This window comes from Gavialis gangeticus, unplaced genomic scaffold (genome assembly GCF_001723915.1).
Source record: "Gavialis gangeticus isolate Ggan-Ray unplaced genomic scaffold, GavGan_comp1, whole genome shotgun sequence".
Lineage (NCBI taxonomy): Eukaryota > Metazoa > Chordata > Crocodylia > Gavialidae > Gavialis > Gavialis gangeticus.
The window spans coordinates 60,939,687-60,960,778 of NW_017729034.1; the positions used below are offsets into that span (position 1 = coordinate 60,939,687).

The 21,092-nt window shown below is 40.8% G+C and overlaps 1 protein-coding gene across 1 annotated transcript in view; it reads right to left on the reverse strand.

Annotated features, from left to right (window-relative positions):
- The window catches only part of SMOC2 (SPARC related modular calcium binding 2), a 269,488-nt gene that overhangs the window by 103,291 nt on the left and 145,105 nt on the right, over positions 1 to 21,092 (reverse strand). Inside the window, exons 6-7 of the mRNA XM_019527349.1 lie at positions 18,222 to 18,272; positions 17,259 to 17,333 (exon numbers count right to left, since the gene is read on the reverse strand). Of these exons, the coding sequence (XP_019382894.1) occupies positions 17,259 to 17,333; positions 18,222 to 18,272 (126 nt within the window). The remainder of the gene's footprint in view (positions 1 to 17,258; positions 17,334 to 18,221; positions 18,273 to 21,092) is intronic.

Sequence of the window (21,092 nt, forward strand, 5' to 3'; positions counted from 1 at the left end):
TTCAGCAACAGAACACAAGGACATCCTGGCTGCACACTTTCCTCCCAAAATATCCTCTGTGCCAACTACAAGGAATGGAAATACTTTAAGAGGACACTATGCCAGCTATATAGCAATGGCAGGTTGCCTGTGTTGGCTTCCAGGCTGTTTTTGGACCAGTGGAACAGTCCCAATGCAGTGAATCCCAGCCTCCATACAGGGCAGATTCAGGGACTACTTCTCTTCTGAAAGAGCTGATAGATGTCAGAAAACCTGGAAGCAGCATAACCTTTCATGCTGCTTCAGTTGCTTGTGAGTCACTATCACATCTTCAAGAAGAAGAAGGGCCCTCATTGTGTTAATTATTAAAAATTAAACCATTTGACTTTCCTGTATAAAGAAAAAGAGCCAAATTTGGTAAGTTCCACAAAGTGATGTGTCCAAATATATTCTGTTAATGTTGTAAGATCTTACACATTTTTATTCTTAGTTTGGTTTTTTTTAACCATTTCCTTTTCCTTGTGTCTCAGCATCTGTTCAGCTACCTCAGCTAAGAGTTTATAATGCCTAGCATGGGAACTTTTTTATTTTGAAAAGTTACCTTTTTTTAAGGAAAGGCAATGGAAGTGGAAAACAATCCTAGAGTTTAAAGAATATTAAGTGTCTCATTAGAAGTCACAAAAGCATGCAAATTTGCTACTTCAATTTAATCAGTTCTACATACCTCAAAACCCATTTGAGGTTACTGGAGGGCTGACTGAAGAAGTGCTTGAAACAGGTGGTTGTTTGCTGGAAAACTGGATTTTCAGAGAACAATATTTTCTTTGTGCAACACATTGCTAGTTTGTCAAAAAAATAAATAAAATAAAAGCACCAAAAATGAAAACCTTTTGGTAGGGGCTCCTCATGGAACATAATGCAGGACACAGAAGCAGAGAGTTGCACTCTGTGACTGCTATAATGTATGATGGTGCCTCAGCAAGAGGGGATTAAGGTACATCATAGCGGTGGGTTTTATGTGAGTAGCACACCCCATAGAAAAAAAATAGGGCCATGATGCTTCTAAATGACAAGTCCCATGAAGCACTACAGTAATATTTCCAATTCATATTTGCTTTAGTTCATGACTTTTAGAACATATTGGATGCATCCAGATGAGCACAGATGTGCGGTATGAAGCACTGCAGACTCATCTATGGCACTACACACCACACACACTGCTCTGCTAATTTGTGGAGATCCCAGAAGTGTCAAAAAACCTGCATCTTAAAAAAGCAGGGTAGTGCACATGGTGGCAGTGTGTACCACTGGAAACCAGAGCCTGGCTAGCCAGAGCCATGCTCCAGCTGCTGGCCAGTCTCCGTGCTGCCGAATTCCCACAGATGCAGCCCACAGAGGCCCTCAGACCCCAAATAAGTCTACTGGGGCCAGCCAGGCATCTTCCAGGGAGACATGCATGGGCATCTTCCAGGGACAAGCTGTGGTGGCACATATTGTGCTACTGCTGTTTGTCCCTGGGGAAACATAAGTTCCTGCTCATGGGGACATGCCCATTAAGTATTTTCAACGGCAAGCATGCTGTTTTCAATTTTTTTTAAGAAGTCAGAAATTTTCAAAAGATTTTAAAAAAGCCAAACAGTTCAAGGCATTATGCTCTTTCCTCTCTCTTTTCCTGTACATTTTGTACTACACCAGAAAATTTAAGACCCCAAATTTAATTGACAACCTTAATCTTATTTAAACACAACTGTATTTGTGGCTAAATGTAGACATTTAGAGAGCCCTTCTTAAACTAAACAGGTACTAGAAACAGTTTAATGAAAAACACTGGCTGTTTTCTTCAGGTACTGTTTCTTCTCCAGTAACACTAAAATCTATGGCATTATGGCAACAGAAGTTAATGTTATTTTCAGGGAATGCAAAGAGAAGGAAAACACTCAATACCTATCATTTATCCGGAACATAATTGTAAGGGAGAAAGGGTGATGGAGTGACTGTGGTGGAAAAGGAAGCAAGCCAATAATAATATAACAGTTAGCACTTATACATTATCTTCCAGCTGAAGATCTCAAAGCAGTTTCATGTATGTTAGAAGTGAAATTTGCCTGGCACAAGGTCCTTCATACCACTGAAAACCTGCAGTGCAGCTGTTCGGAAAAAAAAAAGGCGGGGTGGGCTCTACACCAACCCAAACAGACATAAAAGGCTTGAGGACAAGTTAGGGAAAAGTTCATGACACTGGTGAATATGTTAACCGAGAGATTTTAACGCCCCAGAAAAATGGGTGTTGAATGCAATTTTTATAACAGCAAATGGGCTGATGAAACGGGAGCTCTGCAGACTTGTAGTTGGCTTGTAGGTTTTGGGGTGAATTCCATTTCCACCACAGGGGATCCCATAGGAGTCTAATTACTCTTGTTTTTGTACGGAATGGGAGAATTACACAAAGATCCTTTATGACACTGAATACTATAAGATGCAAAGCTAGGAAAGATGGTTTTACTTGAAATATAATGAAGCAAGATGTGATATCCAGCATGAGATTGTCCATCTTTTGGAAAGTCTGTTCACAGACAAGCTAACTGGAAGGCAAGAAATGTAATGCACAATAATGATCACACTAAAAATCCCTCCAAAACTAATCCATGATGACTGCCCAAAAACTTATTTTCAAGGAAACATTTGGAATTGAATTCAGTTTGTCAGCAATATCATATATAATAGGGCTGTGCAAATTTTCAGAGGAGATTTGGCTCAATTTGGTGGCTGAAGCTCTGAATCTGAATCTAATCAGAGGACCCTTCAATCTCTCCGAATCGAACTGGAACCCTCTGAATTGATTCAGAGAGATTTGGAAAGATTCGGAGATTTGGACATAGAAACAGCTTTAAATGTTTTTTCTACATACCTCTAGGTAGCAGGTGGCTCTTGAATGCTCCGATTCTGGGACACATGGAGCATCCTACAGAAGTGCGGGGGGCTCCCCAGCACGCTCAGCAGCAGACCTGAAAGTGGACCAGAAGCACTTTCGGGTCTGCTGCGGAGCATGCTGGGGCCCCCCACACTCTTCCGGTTCAGTGACTGGTGCCTCCTGGGTCTGGGGGGCAACAACTGGGGTCCCCTGCAGCCGATCACCAAGTTGCAGGGTTGGGGGGGGGGGGGCGCAGCATGCTCCCTGGCCAACCTGGAAGTGGACCAGAAGTACTTCTGGTCCACTTCTGAGTTTGTCACCGAGCATGTGGAGGACCCCACCCCCTGCACTCCTGTGGGACGCTCCATCCATCCCAGCATCTCAGCCTCAAGATATGTAGAAAAAACTTTTAAAGCTCTGCCTTTGTCCAAATTGCTGATTCTCTGAATCAGCATGGAATCTTCAGATTTGGATTTGGCTGAACTGAAACAGGGACAGTAATCCGAATCAACGAATTGAATCACTGTCCCTGATTAGGCTGAATCCAAATCCGAATCAAATAGGGCCCACTTCGCAAACCCCTAATATATAGCTTTTTTCTCCCACCTGCATTGTGAATTTACAGTGCTCAGTGAACAATCTTTCTGTGGGCAGTGTTTCTATCAACATCAATCAGAGTTCCATGTGCAGAACACCTACAGAAGATGCAACAGAAATCTATAGTTCACAAGAGGGGTTAGTAGTATTGGTCACAGAGTAAAATTTGACTCCAGTAATCATTTTTGAATGATTATTATTCAGTTAATAGATAGTTGGATGGTCAGTTGGCTGATTCTAGTAAAACCAATGGAAAAGTATAGTTTTTGTCCAAGACACAGTTGGCATATCTATATGGCATGGCCACACCACTGGGAGCACTTGTTCCCAAACATACCTCATCCACCTGCTTCTACTCATATCTGCCAATCCCAGAAATGCAGTGATTAGCAGGAATCCTAGTTTTCTCTGATTTAAAAAAATCCCTAATTTTCAGTTAAAAAAAAGTAACCCCAAATCCACATTTTTCCCTGACTGAAATGTTTCATTTTAATCATGGAAAAAATGTGGATTCAGGGTTACTTTTTTAAACTGAAAATTGGAGATTTTTTTTTAAATCAGAGAAAACCAGGATCCTTGTTGAATAGGCTGCTGTAGGCAGTGGCTACTCTCCAGCACAATGGAAACTGAGGTCTTGAGAATGGCTGCAGTAGTTAGGCTTCCCCATTGTTGTATTTCTGAGTTTGACATGGGAGAAGAAACATTTTGTGGACATGCACTCGGACTGCCTCTCAAACCAGAACAATCCCACTAAAATAGTTCATATGATCATTTGAATTACAATCCATGCCTGGGAGAACTTGCTACCATTCAGACCACACAGCTAATTCTGCAAATGCTCTGTGGCAGGGGGCAGGGAACAAGGGACAGGACCCTGAAATTTAGCCCTGACAGCAAGGCCACATGGTCAGGTTGCTATGGGAATTAACAGGTTGGAGGGAGAAGGTGGCCAAGAGGCCAGTTGTGATAATGAGGAACACTTGGGCAGAGTAATTAGCAGTCAGTCCTTGGCTGGTAAAGGCAGACACAGGAACCCAGAAAGAAGGAGGGGGGAAAGCTTCAGAGAGTAGAGGAAATGGCTATTGGAGAAAGTGTCCCTCCTGCAGTGAGGGAGCAGCTAGGATTCCAGCAAGAAGAGGCTTAAGGAGTTACCCCAAAGCCAGTAGGCTGGTGAAAAGTGGAGAAGACTTACAGCCTTAAAGAGATGGACAGTAAGCCCAGGCACAGGGTTTAGAGAAACAGCGCATTCTAGTTACTCCAAGGAGGAGAATGTATTTTCATTTGTTGTAAGAGTTGAGGTGGCCTGATTTTGTATTCTTAACCCAGAGGACTGGGGGGCGGGGGGACTATAAAAGGGGAGAAAAGGAGGCCCCCACAAAAGCCAGAGCAGGTTCATATATAAACAGTGGTGACACATAGGGGGTGCATGGGGATGCATGTGCATCCCCTGAGAGCACTGCTGCACCCCTTGGCAGGCCACACTCTCCGCTTAAGCAACAGGCAGGGGATGCTGGTGGGAGCACCGGTGCCCCCCCTGCGAGTGCCAGCGGGGGAGTGGAAGTGCCACAGCCACTTCCAAAAGCACTGCAGCCACTTCTGGAAGCTGGTGAGTGAAATCAGCCATTGGGGAACCCCCCACCCCGGTTGCTGACTGGTTGCTAGGGGGACACATGTCCCCCCTGAGTAAGGTGGCACCAGTTGCCCATGGATATAAAGAGAGAAGGCAACACAGCATGGAGAGGCTCAAGCAGACTCAGTGAGCAAGAAAGCCAGAGTGAGCCCAGAGAGGTGCAGGGCATGCCAAGGTCATGTGGAGAGAGGCAAGAAGGCAGGAGACAGTGGAGTAGAGAGCCCCAAGATCACATGTCTGGAATGGATGACAAGAGAGCAGACATTGAAAGATGACAGAGCACCACATTAACATCCTCATAAGCTGTAAGCAGCCTCCCCTCTTAAATAACATTTTACAGGAATTATATTGCATGGTGGGCTCTATAAAAGAGGTGAACTATATGTGAGATGAGCTCCAAGGCAGGAAGAAAACATAGAGTACCACCTGTCCTGTGACACAGTCCCACTTTCTCACATCCAAAAATATTTTTCTCTCAGGTAGACATTTTTTAGGCCTGGTCTGCCTAGAGAAGAAACCCAAAGGGGACTCTAACTCTTGTGAAGAGAGGGAGAGATAACCATAAAGATACTTTGGGTAATGATCCTAGTATACTCCCAATTGCTGTGTCTTAAAGGACTTCTTTCCACCCAAAGAAAATAATCACAGACATCTTGAAGGAACAGGGACCATTCAAGGGTGGGATTCATCAAACCACATGACAGATCTTACCATTTTAGGTTGGCTCTCTTATCCATACAATCTTCTAGTAATATTCTGGTCTCTACTCACCCCACAGGGCTCAACTTCACTAATACCTCAGAAAATTAAGTCACTCATTTAGAAGCCTAGATATAGATTTAGGTGCCTGATTTTAAGCATTCAAAATACTGACCTATGTCTCTTGGCCAGGTATAAGCAGGAAGTTTAACAGCATGGCCAGAATGAAACTCTCTATACTGGGAAACTAAACTATCTTCTACTAAAATAATGTATTTGATTATTACATATATTTTATGAGTAAAACACATCTTTGCATTAACATGCACCTTTTGTATTACTCTGTTAAATCATAAGCTACTACTATGATATTCAGCTTTGGATTTATGAAGCTTAATGATGTTGTTATGACTATGCAATCTGAGGTCTGGTGAACTGTGGAGGGCCACGGATGGCAGGGGCTGGGGTATGTATGTCTGAAAATCAAAGAAGAGTTAAAACATGGCTGGTGTGACATTAGTTCCTGCAAAAAATAATATGATGTAATTAAAAATAGTTCAGGAAAGATTAGTATCTGTTGGCACCAAATGTTCACATATGCAGTAAAACAGAAATTATCAACCTTGCACAAAGCAGACAGTTTTTTCCACTCTGGGGGTCTAATAAAACTGTAAAACATCCTGAACATAAAGGATATTAACTGGATATAAAACAGAACTCTTTTTATGGTTTAGGATGGGAGGATCTTTCTCCTTGGTGGGAGGAAGAAGTTGGAGATGCCAGAACTTGGGGCTTGCAAGTGTTTTTGAACTAATATGTAAAATTAAAATGAAGATAAATGAAAATGCTTGTAAAAAGGATTATTAAAGCTAAAGCAATACTATAATTAGTATAACCCAACGGACTGCAATTTAAGAATCCGTTGTAATATACAAGTGCTCTGGGAGGTCTGGAAAGGTTTATCTTCTTGGAAGAGGCTGAAAGATGAAGAAAGAAAACACTGATTTTCCTTTACCAGTTTAGGGCTTAAAAAACAACAGAAAAAGGATGAAGAATAATTGTCTTTTGCTGATCAGGAAGCTGGAGAACATTATATCCTATTTGTGTAATAGCTAAATGAAAGCTAGGATTACCTTAAAAATCACTGGGGATAACCAAAGCAACTCTGCCATGCTGACCAATTTACTGTCTGTCTTTAATGGTATAGCTGTCAGAAGTTTCCTCTGACCAGTTCCCAAGCCTTCAGCAAGCAGCTTGTCTTTCAGCTGGATGGAAATGCCTTAGGCTTGCTTTTTTATTCTGGAACCATTCTGATTCTTGACAGGAAGTAACATAGCAACAAAAATGAAAAATAAAAAAAAATAAAGAACTCCAGCTCTTCAATGTAACCTACTTTAAAACTTGATAATAAGGGACTAGGTACAATCAGAGAGGAGGGTGGATCCAGCACATCACAGCACTTTCTTAGCAATGCTGAATGTACAGTTAGAAAAAAAATTCACAGCGTGGCCCAACTGGATCAGTTCATTCAAAGAAACTGAAGCGGAGAGTTGCTGAGTATGACAAGAGTCAGGACCATGCAAAGTATTTTGAGAGGCCTGAGTGCTTTGCTTCTTGGCATTCCCCATGTCAAGCTCTCTCTCTCTTAACCTCTGCAGTCATTTTGCTCAGCTAAATCCCAAAAGCTAGATCTGTGGCAATCATAAGATGTTCACATTTCAGCCAGCTTGTAAGGAAAATGCTAACGCTTCTTTCCCTTGTGGCTTAAATTAGAATTGGACCCAAACCACCAAGTTCAGGTCTCTATCCATATTTAAAATTTGCCATAAATTTAACCTAGTGGTTTAGGTGCATCTCAAATTGACTGAGATCTCACTAACAGGATGCATCTGGAAAATGACAAATAATTGTATTTTACAAATAAATTATTTCAAATTAGTATTTCTTCCCTCTACTTACAAGACCTCAGTATAGGCCCCTTAGGATTCTAAGTTTTTCCTGTTTTGATGGTTGGGGTATCTAACAGAAATGGTGTATAGGGACTACAGATCCCTGCTTTGAGTATCAGTAATATCCTCAGTATCATCTCCTACCCCAAAGGTCCTAAATTAAGGTACTGGCAAGATGAGGGAAATCCAATCTATTTTAGATTTACAGTACATTTCTCTGCAATTAGTGAACCAAATTTGCCAGTGCACTGTTTTGTACTGCTCTAATGATGTAAAGTTTCATCAAGCTCAAATTACCTTGTTTTATGGCTGCATAGTGTCTATGTAATCAGCACAATGTAGCCAAAGCAAACTTGGTCCTTTAAATTTACATGTATAATCTGGTAAACTTAAAATTGTGCATCCCTTAGCTAAAAGAAGCATATTCAAGGCGAGTTACAATCTGGACGCACACTTGGAGCCTGGGCCTGAGTTTACACATTTAAAACCCTAATTTTTTAAAATAATGCATTGCTTTTTAAAACATTCCATTTCACCTTTATTAAACATGTTCTCTTCTCAGGACATTAGGATGTGCACAACTGGTTATAGGGTTAACAAGGGTTAAACACCTGAACTGTCCACTTTACTAAATGAGTACTAATATTTTGAATTCCAAACAGATCAAGAATACTCCCAATTAAGTTTAAAGGCATCTGTAGCTTGAAATGCTCAGCTGCTCTGGATGTTAATTTTCTTTTACTAATTCACACATCTTTCATTACACAGAACTGCCTTTGAATGACCATTAAAGACAAACATCCTGAAAATGCAAAAATATTTGTGAATAGGTAAAAAAGCTATAGAATTGTTACTCATTTTCCTGTCTATTAGTTATATACATTTTTGTGTTTCTATTGTGTTTCATTGGCCACTGGAAATTATTAAATTGAAGACAGTTACAAGCTCTTAATGAATTTTGAAGGAAAGACAGTGTTAGCTTGGATCTCATCTTGTTTTCCTGACCACACCTTCAACTTTCTGCCAGCAAATAGCAGTGGAGCTCACCTAGAGACACAGGCTGCATCTACACGAGATGCTTACTGAACTGTAACTCATTACTGCTGTGCAGTAGTGTCTCTGGGCACAACCCATGATGTGATGCTACTACACAGTAGTAAATACCTACTGCACAGTAAGCTTCAATAGGTAACCGTACTGGGATGCTACTGCACAGTAACACTGGTTACTGCGCAATCATTTAGTACTTGGTTGTGCAAGTACTAAATGACTGTGCCGTAACAACTGTGCAGTGGGTGTCTTATATAGATGTGCCCACAGTTTAAGGGCTTAAGTGAAGAATACATTTTGTGACCAGGACCTTGGGGCCGTACTGTAATAATAAACATCATGAAAGAAAAGGAAGGAAGGAAGGACCCACTTCAGTGACCAATGGTCCAAACTGTACAAGTAAAAAACTGCCACACTAACTCATTAAGGTAGAGAAATGAGAAATTAAAGGAAGCTTTGTTTCCATACTGCCAGAGCTGACCCAAGCAGTGTGCAGGGCCCGGGCCCAGGGCAAATCAGCTCATGTGAGGCCCTGCCCCCACCCCGATCCCGCATGCTTCAGATCCAAAAAAGCTGTTGCAGCTATGGGCAGTGGCGGCTTTGGTGGCAGGGGAAGAGGGGTACTGAGTGGCTGGATGTGGCTGCTCCACCTAACTCCATGGGGCCCGGGGCAGTCACCCCAATTCACCCCCTCCAGGGACAACCCTGCATATTGCAGCACCCTTCTGTCACATTAATCCTCTCAATGGCAAACTCTCCTGACAGTCTCAAACTGTAAAACCAGGTAAAGTGTAAAAGCAGATAAAGCTATATATATCTGCATTTCTTGAAGATAAATGTACATGCTTTTTAAATCCCACTTTAAATTTTTTTCCAGATTAAGCATTATGCACAACTAAAAAAAATCTTATTTTTTAGCTGTGCATAATAACTTGTATTTAATTAGAATACACACATTTATATGCGATGGAGGTTTTTGAATAAAACTGCTGTAGGACTAAACCCTCAATTAGGAACTGGTCTAACCTCATAAACAACAGATTTCTACAGGTTTGAATTTGACAGCATAGCATGACGGTAAACAGCGTGGATAAGTACCAGTGCATTGCTTCAAGAAATAAAATGTCAAGCATATGTTATTTTCCTCAAGGTACATATGAACAAGTAACAATAGCCCCAAGCCAGCAAGGTACCTAAGCAACAGTAGTGTAATTAGGAGGGGCAAGTAGAGTACTAGCCCTGGGCACCAACCTAGGAGGAGCACTGGACTAGAAAACCCTAGGAGCTTTGTCAAGGCACGAGCTGCACCGTGGTGGCTGGCTATAGGAGACAAGTTTGAGGACACAACAACAGCCAGTTAGTTAGTTCTAGTTGACCCCAGTCTTTGAGGCTAGGAACAGACATTCAAAAAGACTGAGTGTGAATTGATTCAATCTTTGCAGGTTAGTCTAACCTGGCTAGGCTGAACTGGTTTGTAACCGTACAGACAACCCCTCTCAATTGACCAAATGCAGGCACATGCCTACAGTGGCTCAGGCTCAAAGCTGCGGGGTGCTAAAGCAGCTCTCCCTTCCCTTCCAGAGTGCTGGGTGTGGCAGGATGCTCTGATTAGGGAGGGGTTCCCCCCAACCCTGCTGCTCCTGACCAGTAAGGAAGCCAACAGGGAGTTACAAAGCATTTACTTACACAACAGGGAGTTAGTGTTTATCACCCCATCAAGAAAACAAAAACCTGTCTCATTATCTCAAGATCTTCTTTCAGCTCCAAAAAGCACTAAGCGGATACTGGCCTGTCTTCCTTTGTCCTGTCTGCCTTACACGGACACCTTTCAGCATTAGCTAGCATACCACATGCTGGCTACAGTCCGTGTGGAAGAAGGGAGGGGGAGGGATCCCTGACTGAGGGGGAGTGGTGCCAGGCAAGGAGGGAAGGGGCAGGGGAAACGAGGCAAACACTGCTGTGCCTGCCATCTCTGCTGGAGCTTCAGCCAGGAAGCAGAGGGGAGGGGCCAGCCCACCTCTCTGGAGCAGAAAGCCCCACTCAGGGCTGCAAAGCATCTGGGATGCTGGGGGACTTTGGTTTAAGTTAAACCAGGAAGGGGTCTGAGACAGACATTGCATAAACCAGTTTGACCCAAATCATTTAAGTGTGATAATACATTTAATCAGGTTTAACTCAAACCTGTTTCATCCATTTTCAAACTGGTGTGTGTGCACTGAATGTCTGTTCTGTTACAGGTTTAAACCAGTTTCTGATCACTTAAACCAGTTTGTGTATAATGTCTGTCCCTAGCCCCAGTCTCCAGGGCAACTAGAACTAACCACCTTCCCCTCCCCTGCTCTCTAGTACTCATCACCCCCACCTCTACTGCTGACAGCACAGGGGGGTTTTGCTCAGGGTCCAAAACTTGTTAGTTACACCTTTGCTAAGTACAGTGGGTGATAATTTGGCCTCAGTGAAGTCACTGAAAATTCTGCCATTGATTTGAAAGGTTCCAGCTCCATCATCCATCGACTTTGCTGGAACTTCTCACATGCTTGAAGTTAGACACAGAAATCAAGGTCTGTTTCATTAACTGGTAAAGGAGTATTAAAACTTTTTTTTTTCCTCCAGTTTGTTGGTCATACCAGATGACCAGCAAAGCCAAATTTAAAATAACTTTGAAATATCTTTATAAAACATCTCTGCTTAGACACGTTAAACAAATTACAGAATCGGCCTATGCCTATGCTAAGAATAACGTACCATTTCATTCCTAAAGAAACCAAATGAAATTTTGTTAATATTGACAGCTAAATAAAAGTCAATCAAAAATTTTATAAGACTGTAATTTTCGTATTCATAGTTTCCCATGACATATTATTTGATTTATGATACAGTTACCAGAGCCTCTTGGTGGCCTGGGTTCAGAGGAGCACTTAAGCATGTCCGTTAAGTGCATTCCTGATTAGGGATGCTTCCCCGAATAGGGGCAGATGAAATCTCATACAGTTGGGTACTATTTAGACTCATTTTTGTCTATGTATGTTACAGGATATTTAAACCACCTATTAATGGGAGGATGTTGTTTTCTAGGCACTAATAGTATTCTTGGCTAAGTCTACCTTAGTCTTCCTATGAAAAGCAGTCACAAAACAGACTATGAAAAATCTTCTCTCACAATAAAGAAGAAAAAAGAAAAATCCCAACAAAAATTATGAAGCTGACACTTAGCAAAAGTCTCTGCCCAACTACAAAAGGCTCAGTCACCCTTCCCCTCTTGTACTTGAACACACAAAAACAAACACTTCATACACTATGAAGTTTGACTCAGAAGAATAACAATTCCTCCACTGATGTAAACTAGCATAGTTCTATTAAAGTCAGCAGAGGTACACTGGGCACAGCTACATGTGAAATTAATGTGACACAATCAACTTCAGTGCATATCACACCCGAGTTTATTGATCCCAGGCGCCGTGTTTACTCCCAAGGGGTCAGCCTGCCAGCCTGGGGTTGCTCCAGCCTGGCTCAATGTGCTGCAGAGGGGCTGGCTGGGGACAGAGGGTGCTCCAATGTGGGGCTAGCTGGTGGGCAACCCCTGCACTGAAGCACCCTTATGCCCCTGCCAGCCAGGTCAGCATCAACACATGCATTGCTGTGCACTCAATAATACCACCGTAGGACAGTACTGGTGTTTACAGGTACTAACCTATGGCAGAGTTAATTAGTTTCCTGTGGCCTAATAGGATATATATATATGCTGAGACTTCACTGTGAAGCTAATTCGGTATCTCTGCAGTAAGCATCTCATGTAGATGTACCCACTGAGTTATACCAACTGAGCATCTAGGCTGGAAAGTCTAATTTCTTGAAAGGAATATACTTTATTTCTTCATATATAGGACACCCTGAAAAATAGCTTGAAGAAAAAAAAAATCCTAACCTTTCACTGCAGATAAGTAACTGAGTAGCAGCAGTTAGGGAGCCAAGCCTGCTCCTGAGCCCACTGCCACACCCACACACCAGGTGAAGCCTGTGGACTTTTCTGTGTGCCAGCCTGATCCAAGCATGGGGCCACGTCTTCCAGCCAGGGGGCTCTACAAGAGTCCAGAAATTTGGTGCCAGGGGAGCAGTGACAGGGTTAAATGATATGTCTCTGGGTGCCGTAGCAATTAATGCTGCTACCGCTTTCCCTCTGCCAAATTTCCACGTCCAATTTCCCCCAGGTAGTTTGCGAGGGGAATAGCACATGTTTTAGCCAAAACAATATTGTGTTGGGATAGCAGCTAAACTTTACAGAATATGAATAGCTGTAGTACAATACTGTCCACTAAGTTCTAAACTTGTGACTTGTTTGCCAGTGGCACTATCTGTATGTACACCAGAAAATGAGCTGATACTTCAGTATTTGGTGAATATCGCATAAAGGAAAATAGGATTTTTACAAGCAAAGAATAAAACAGAAGAAAAGACTTTTTCTTTGCATAATGAAAAGGACATAGTGCTCTGAAAACACATAATCCTGCAACAGACAAAAAAAAGATAAATGTTTTCCGCCTCCAAAAATCATTATTAAAATCATTTTCAACATATAAACACAACTAAAAACACAATGTCAGCTGTTTCTAACTACAGTAATGATCCTAATCATGGTCATCATAACAGGACCTGATGTTGATGATTTTCTGCCAGGAGTAACATTTTGTCATCAAAATTTAATAGATTAAACACTACTCTGCAAACGCCTTTTTTAACCAGCTGAGGTCTATTTCTCCAAACCAACAAACAGCACATCCACCAGAAACCATTATGCAGCCTTGAAATTTAATCCAGTAATTTCATGCCCTGCATATGTACATCTCCCAAATGCCATCTTTCTGTGCTAAATTAATTTAGTATGATTTAAATCAAATTATATAGCATTGAGTAACTAATGTAAACTATAATTTCCTAAAACATTATTTTCTGTCCCCCAGATATTAAAAACCCACACTGCTTTATTGGTTAATTATAATTGGCAGGTAATTTACAGAACAGCTAAAACAAGCCAGTCAGAGGCAACTATCATGAATGGCATGTATTCGTTTGTGGTCCTTATCCCATCAAAACTGTAAGTGCTTGCACGCAGAGAATAGTACATAATTTAAAAAAAGCATGCGTCCTTCCAACAACCAAATTAATGAGCATTTCCAAATCATACCAAGTTATTTACTGCCATACATCTTCCATAATAATATATTAATATGCACAAGGAAACACAAGACATAAGCAAGGCCAAACAATACAAGCTATTGCTGGTGAGTTGAACACCTGGGTTCCATCAGCTATTTATTAGTATCAAATAGTAGAATTCTGTTGCTCTTTTGCATGCAGGACTAGATTATTCCTTCATTAACCCTTATGCTGCTGTTATTAGTTTACATCTGTTTAGAATAAACTGTTTGGCAATATAGCCCCCCCATTCAAAAATCGAGAGGCAAGTGCCACCTGGACATACCTGATATCATTGTAGTAATGAATGGGCAAGTCTACATGTGCATTAAAGCACTGTAATTACAGCACATTAAGTTTACTGCCTGTAATAGCGGGTACTAATTTAATGCGCTGTAATTGGCGTTATTATGCAGTAGCACTGACACACATCTTTTACGTGATGCTAATGTGCAGTAGACTAATTCTACTGTGCACTAGCATGGCTTTCTCTGTGACACATTCAGCCACAGTAGAATTAGTCTACTGTGCTTTTAGTGCCTCATGTAGAAATGCCCAATGGGATTCATATCTTTTGGGAATAAATTCAACAACATCTCTAAGTATTAAAAAAATCTTGCTCCTGGAATTTACCGAGGGACCAACCTTTAAAACAAAGCATAAAGATTTGGGTCATTGGTAATACAATGCGCTACCGGCAGAAAGAACAATATTGACACTTTGTATGGTTAATAAGGATACTAATTCTAAGCATGCAAAGATACTTTACTATCAGCACAAGTCATATTATATATAAACAGTGGAAGCAGCAGGAGAGATATGTACAGCTTTTTATAAATGATACATCTACATAGCAAAATGAATGTGTAGGGTCAGTATTGTAAGGGTCAGTATTGTAACTAGGAATGGGTGAGAGAGGCACCAGCCCTAGGCATTGGCTTAGGAGGGGGCCCAAAATCATCCTCCACCTCCATGGAGTCCACAGCAAGAGAGGGTGTTGCCCTTGCAGCAGTGTTGTTCACAGTGTGCCCACAGTGTTGCTCTTGCAGCAGCAGTCAGTGCACAGACACCATGCTGCTGCTGCTTTAAGAACAAGGGCTGGGGTAGGCAGAGTGCATGGTGGTGGCAGCAGCAGTAGCAGCCAGAGGCTGGGTGAGAGTCCTGTGCCTTCCTTCACCCCCACTCTCAGAACCCACATGTGTACCCTCCCTCTCCCTACACCCCTCCCCACTCCACAAACCTGGCTTGTCACATCACTGTGTAGGGTATGCCAACTGTATTCAGCTGTACTAGATGAATACAGTTACCCTAGCAAAGAACAGCGATGAAGACTGTTTGGCCAAACCATGTTTTATCCACAAGAGTACAAACTCTTCAGAACTGCAACCCCTACAGTTCATGAAGGCTTCTCAGTAACATTGACCAACTACTTTTTTTCCGGCTTCCTATATCTCTACATTGACTTCTTTGCTGAATCACTACAGTTTGTTCCAAACCCAATAACACTTTTGCACAGGTCCTAGAGGGTCTTCAATATCATAAAAATAAAATAAATATCCCTAAAAATGAAGCATTCCTCCAGATTGTTTTAACACCCTCAGAAGAATTCTGTTCTCTCTCTCTCTTTCTCTCTCTCTCTCTGATACTAGAAAGAAAAACAATAAAATAAATCCCCAACCCAGAAAGCAATTTTAAACACCCCTTCAAGTTTTCTTGAAGAGAGCCCTTTCTAAGTTCATAGGATCACAGGGAAGTTGGGCTAGAAGGGACCTCATGAGGTCATCTAGTCCATTCCCCTGCTCAGGGATCCAGCCCGATATTCAGTTGCATTGATGCTTTGATTGGTGAAGTGGTGAAATATTGGGAAATATTGCTTTGGTGCTATGAATATACAATGTGAAGTACATAATTAACATATGGGTATTGATAGAATCCAATAAGGGTATTTTTTATGCACACTATTCACCTTTTATACCCATTCAGATCAATATTTGAACATTTACTTAATTTTAAGCATCTGCTTAACTTCCATTGGGACTTAAATTTGTGCTTAAGTGTTTTGTTGAACCACAGCCTTATGAATAAATACCCCAGTTTCATCTATTTGGGAGAGAAGAGATAGCAGTTAAGGGGTCACAGCTCCAGAGGTGTGAGTTAAAGTTTCACTCTAGAATCATGATGAAGTTACATCAGCTGTGAGCAGATAGCTAGTCATCTGGACTGAGCAGTCGAAGGTATCTGGATGTATTGCTAGCTACATCCCCTTTTGTGCCATTTGCTACAAAAATTTCCTTAGCCACACCAGTTCAATGGGCCACTAGGCTCAGGAGGATATTTGACCTTCATATAAATGGTCTGAATCTAGCTAAATAGCCTTTGATGTTATCTCTTATTTATGTAAAGGGCATTATCTGGTACAAAAGCTTAGAAAAAAATGTATGTAGGACATAACTAAGTAGCATAACTAGGCTACCCGGCTGCTTAGTCATCCCTCTGACAATACCACATTAAATCCAGAAATTCTATGTTTGGCAAGTTTTCTGTGTGTCATAGAAGCAGAATTTGTAACCCTCCAAAGCTACAGATATCTAAGTATTTGACAGCTTTCATTGCAGCCCTTGGATTTTGCATGGCAACCTATAGGGTTCCATGCTTTGAAAAGTTCACTTGTGAAAACTAATGAAAAAGTCAAAACTATTCTGGAAATCCAATTTAATTAAGTCCACATAAAACCACTCACTAACTAACAAACAATCATAACTCACCAGATGACACATTTCTAAAACAAAAGGCAAGCACAGAAATTTCTCCTTCCAATTTTCCCTGAGCTGCCAAGTAATTTTAATGGCATCTTTATTCCATTTCAGATCCATCTATAGCAACATTTTTTTCCAAAAAACACACTTACTAGATTTAAATAAGAATGCATGTTCAGAAGAAAAAGAGAAAGTTTTGATGTAAGTGAGAAAATGAAGTGTCAGGCCCTTAATTAGAGCAAACTGGTATCTGTCCAATGACTTTAGGTGACAGATTCCAGTTTATACTGACTGAGGATCTGCCCCCAGATTTTTAACATAAAAAAGATACAAAAATCACAGTGCTAATGTCTGCATTAATTAAACTAGGTAGAAGAATAAAAGTACAACCTCTAATGTATTAAAATGTTTTCACTTACATGGCTGGAACTGAACATAGCTTAAACACATTTCTTCATATAGCTTTGCAAAACAAAGATAGTTCAAATTCTTACCTGTGCTTTTATTAGTTTTGTTTTGTCTACTCTTTACTTGCTCAGTCCATAATGTAGGGTAACGAGAAGCTATATCTGGAAATACAGCAAAGCACATTTAACTTATTAAAATTTTTTTAGGAGAGTATAGTAAATAAACAGTGACTGGCCAATGAACAAAGGTGACAACCTTTTATAGGACTGTCTAACAACGTAAAGGACTATAATAAATTAAAATAGCTAAAATCTCGATTCATAGATCTAGCAAAGGGAAGCATTGAGACAAATAAACAATAACATATAGGTGGCTCTGATATCCCTGCTCAGGGATATCTACCTCTGCTAGAATTTGAAGTCAAAGGGAACACTTGCAGAGTCAAGTTTCATTTAACTTGGTTGAAGGTCTTACAGTTTGGCTCCATGATAGTCTATAACTTCACACCACACTCTGCAAGAATTATTATAATGTTGTAATCCCAATGACAGAAAAGAAAATCTGAAATAGTTTGTAGCTTGTATTATACCTCTGCACGCAAGGCTGAATATTACTCACTGTAAGCAAGCATGTCAGAATTTGGGCCTCAGTGTTTCTAGTTGGAAGGCATGGGGTTTACTGGAGAGAGATTGCAGCCTTTAACTACCTAGTTTGGCTTATAAAGCTTTTTAAAAAACTGAATCTCAAGTTACAAGTGCCTCTCTACTCTGAAAAACACCAGTAAAAACATTATTGAAGGATTCCACAACGATGGTGTCTCCATGAAATTTCTATAAGGAATTTCCAAATTTGTTCACTTAATAAAGACAGCTTTACTTGGAGCAGTGCCATTTAGAAACAGGAATGGCAATTTTCACACTTGGGGATACCATGAAATGTATGCTCCACTGTTCTGATGTCCTTGTTCTTAGGTGACGCTTATGTTGTGGCACATGGATTATAGTATATACTTTTCATATTACTCTTTTACCATTCCTAAAGGTGCTCACCTTCTTCATCACCTTGAGGCTGAGTCTCCAGCGCGGGAGCTGAGGCATCATCTGAATTCAGAATGGAAAAGATTTGCAAGGAGACTACAATTATGAGAGTAAGCTAAATAAGTGTACGTATATGGTTGATGCTAATGATTTGCACATAGCCCCGGACGGTTAACAAACAATTATGTAAGTATTATCATTAATATACAGTATATAGATATAGCATACACAATACATATACAATTATGTATGTAAACTACAGATGGGTGGCATTTCTGGTTATAAGTGAATACATAAATGAACTGAATAAATGGACTTTTGATGAGACATCAAGTTTAGAAGCAGTTAGTTCACTGCCTGGGCTAAAAATATGCTGTGCCCTGTAGAACCTAATTGATTAGATAAATATGCAAATAAACACATTAAATAAAATAAATGCGCATAGGCATGGAAAAGGCAAAGAAATCAGTCTGGGATGGGTGAACAGATGGGAGAGATGATGTAGTCCTTCTGACACCCTACAACAAAATAACAGTTTCTTTTGGCATTAGCAAAATCCATAATTTAAAGGGCCAGAACATTGTTTGCATTGTTCTCATCTTTCTGTCAACCATTCCCACAACCAATCACCCCTGCAAGAGAAGAGGAAGCACAGTGTTCCAGAAATGATAAAATAAGGGTAAGAACAAATCTTCAACACATTGAACTACAGCTCAAGCACTGCATATCTAGAAAATCTTAATACTGAAAAATAGTTCAGTTCAGCAAGATTTGGGAAACAGTAGATACAGTTCAGTTTCTATCCGAAAAACAATTTTTACTTATTAGTATAGGTCTGTGTTGTTTACCTGGTTTAACATACCAGATAAGCTACACTATCTAATAGAACTTAACGGTATATATTTGCCAGTTGCTTGCATTTCTTGGGAGAGGAACTGACCCTAAGATTGTAGTAATCCCCACTAACAATATCTTCTGTGCATGCATTTTCTTATAATTTCTTGAAGTCGTTTTTGAATCCCAATCTTGTTCCCCAACTTTTGCATTAAAGCTATAACAAAACTTAACTACAAAACTTTCACTTGTATGTTTGTTTGTTGGTTGGTTTTTATGCAACAGTGAAAGCATAATATACTTTTCATTGCATTTCTCCCTAGGCAGTGCAACGCAGTAGAGACCTGTTCCCTCTTCCATCTCCACCACAAAGGCTGCAAATATGTGCTGCCTTTATGGAGATCATGAAGAGAAGTAGGAAGCATTCTTTGCTTCTCACATCATGACTTCATTTTACTCTTCACTGAGTGTGCTGTTCATGAATAACAGATTTATGGCTATTAGATACTCAAATCCTTTTTTCAAAGAAAAAGGAAGCCAGCAGCAGCACTGAAGGATTCCTTATTCTGTCCAACTAATATATTTGTACTCAAACTTGCAGGGGGATGACTTCTTTTTAAGAAGAAAGTCATTTATTCTTCATGGTTATTCAGTGCTCAAGTATTATAATGAGATAACTAACAAGAATGTTAGATTTGGTGGGGGGTTTTGTAATGTCCTCTGGGAAGTGGGCTGAAACCACCAACTTATCTTAGAAAAGGTATTAAATAAATATAATGAACTTTGAATTCAAAGCCTACTATAAGCTCATCAACCAGCCAAAAACAAGAATGAAACTCCTTTCCTGTGGCTATGTACCTTTATTCATATGGCTATTGCAAGCTATTACATTGCCACAGGAAAGGAATTCATTCTTTTGGTGCTGAGAAATGCCATTTCCTGCTGGCCTGTAATGTATGGCAGGCCAGCTTCTCTTATCATCTCATCTTTTCTCTTCTTGCTCCTCAAGGATCTCCTGGAGCACAGGACTCTCTGAGGTTTCATTCCTGTAGTGTTGTTATAAAATATTTCAGCTGTATGGATTGTGAAACCAAAGCATGCCTCTTAAAATCATGGAACTGATCTATGCGGGGGCATGACTAGGAGCTAGGGCACCAGGGCTCTCTCTGCTCAGTGGAAGGTGTGTGGGGGGGTACATCCTGGGATTATGGAGGGCTGCAGATTGTCCATTTTATCTGCATGGAGCAGTCTGAAATTATCCTAACAAGAGCTAGCTAGCACAGCCCAGAGTTAACCCTTGCCTGAAGTGGGGTGATTTTTAGGCTTAGAGGGTGCTTAGCATGATTTAACAAGCTTTACTGTGTAGCCCCTTGTGTTTTAAGTATGGTCTAAGTGTAATGTGTAACTTCACTCTGAGTTATATCAAATCTACTTGAGGGAAGCAACCTAATGGATGCATTCTGTTCTTTTAAGTCTTCTGGTTATATGGGTGTTGCTCTTTCAGGCTTCACAAGCAAATCAGCACAACCCCAGCAATCACTCTCCTGTTCCTGGCCTTCTATAGATTTCCCCTTTACTACATGATGGGCATGTCTATACAAGACACTATGTTGAAGTAGTGATGAGCTACAGTGATGTAACTCATTGATATGGCAATGTAGCATCAGCAGGCACTAACCATGATGCCACTGCTACTGTGCAGTAGCAATGAGCAATTGTGCAGTATGGTCAGAAATGACCCATGAGCCACCAGGACTGTGCAGTACCAGCGGCTACTGAGCAGTCATTTAGTACTTGCTTGAATTAATGTGTGTGTGGCAGGTGGGGGTCCCAGGGTTGGCTGTGATGTTCCCTGGTGCCCTGTGACTGGGCCAGGTGTGCCCCAAGGGTGCCTTCTTGTGTGAGTTCGTGCTGAATTATATAAGGACTGAATTAAGCCCAGGCTCAGACCTGGATGTTCAATTTAAAACTTTTATTGTTTCACGAAGTCATAAACTAAGGAGGTCTGTTGGTTCACGAGGTTCCCAAATCAGGCCTTTGCTTTCTAAC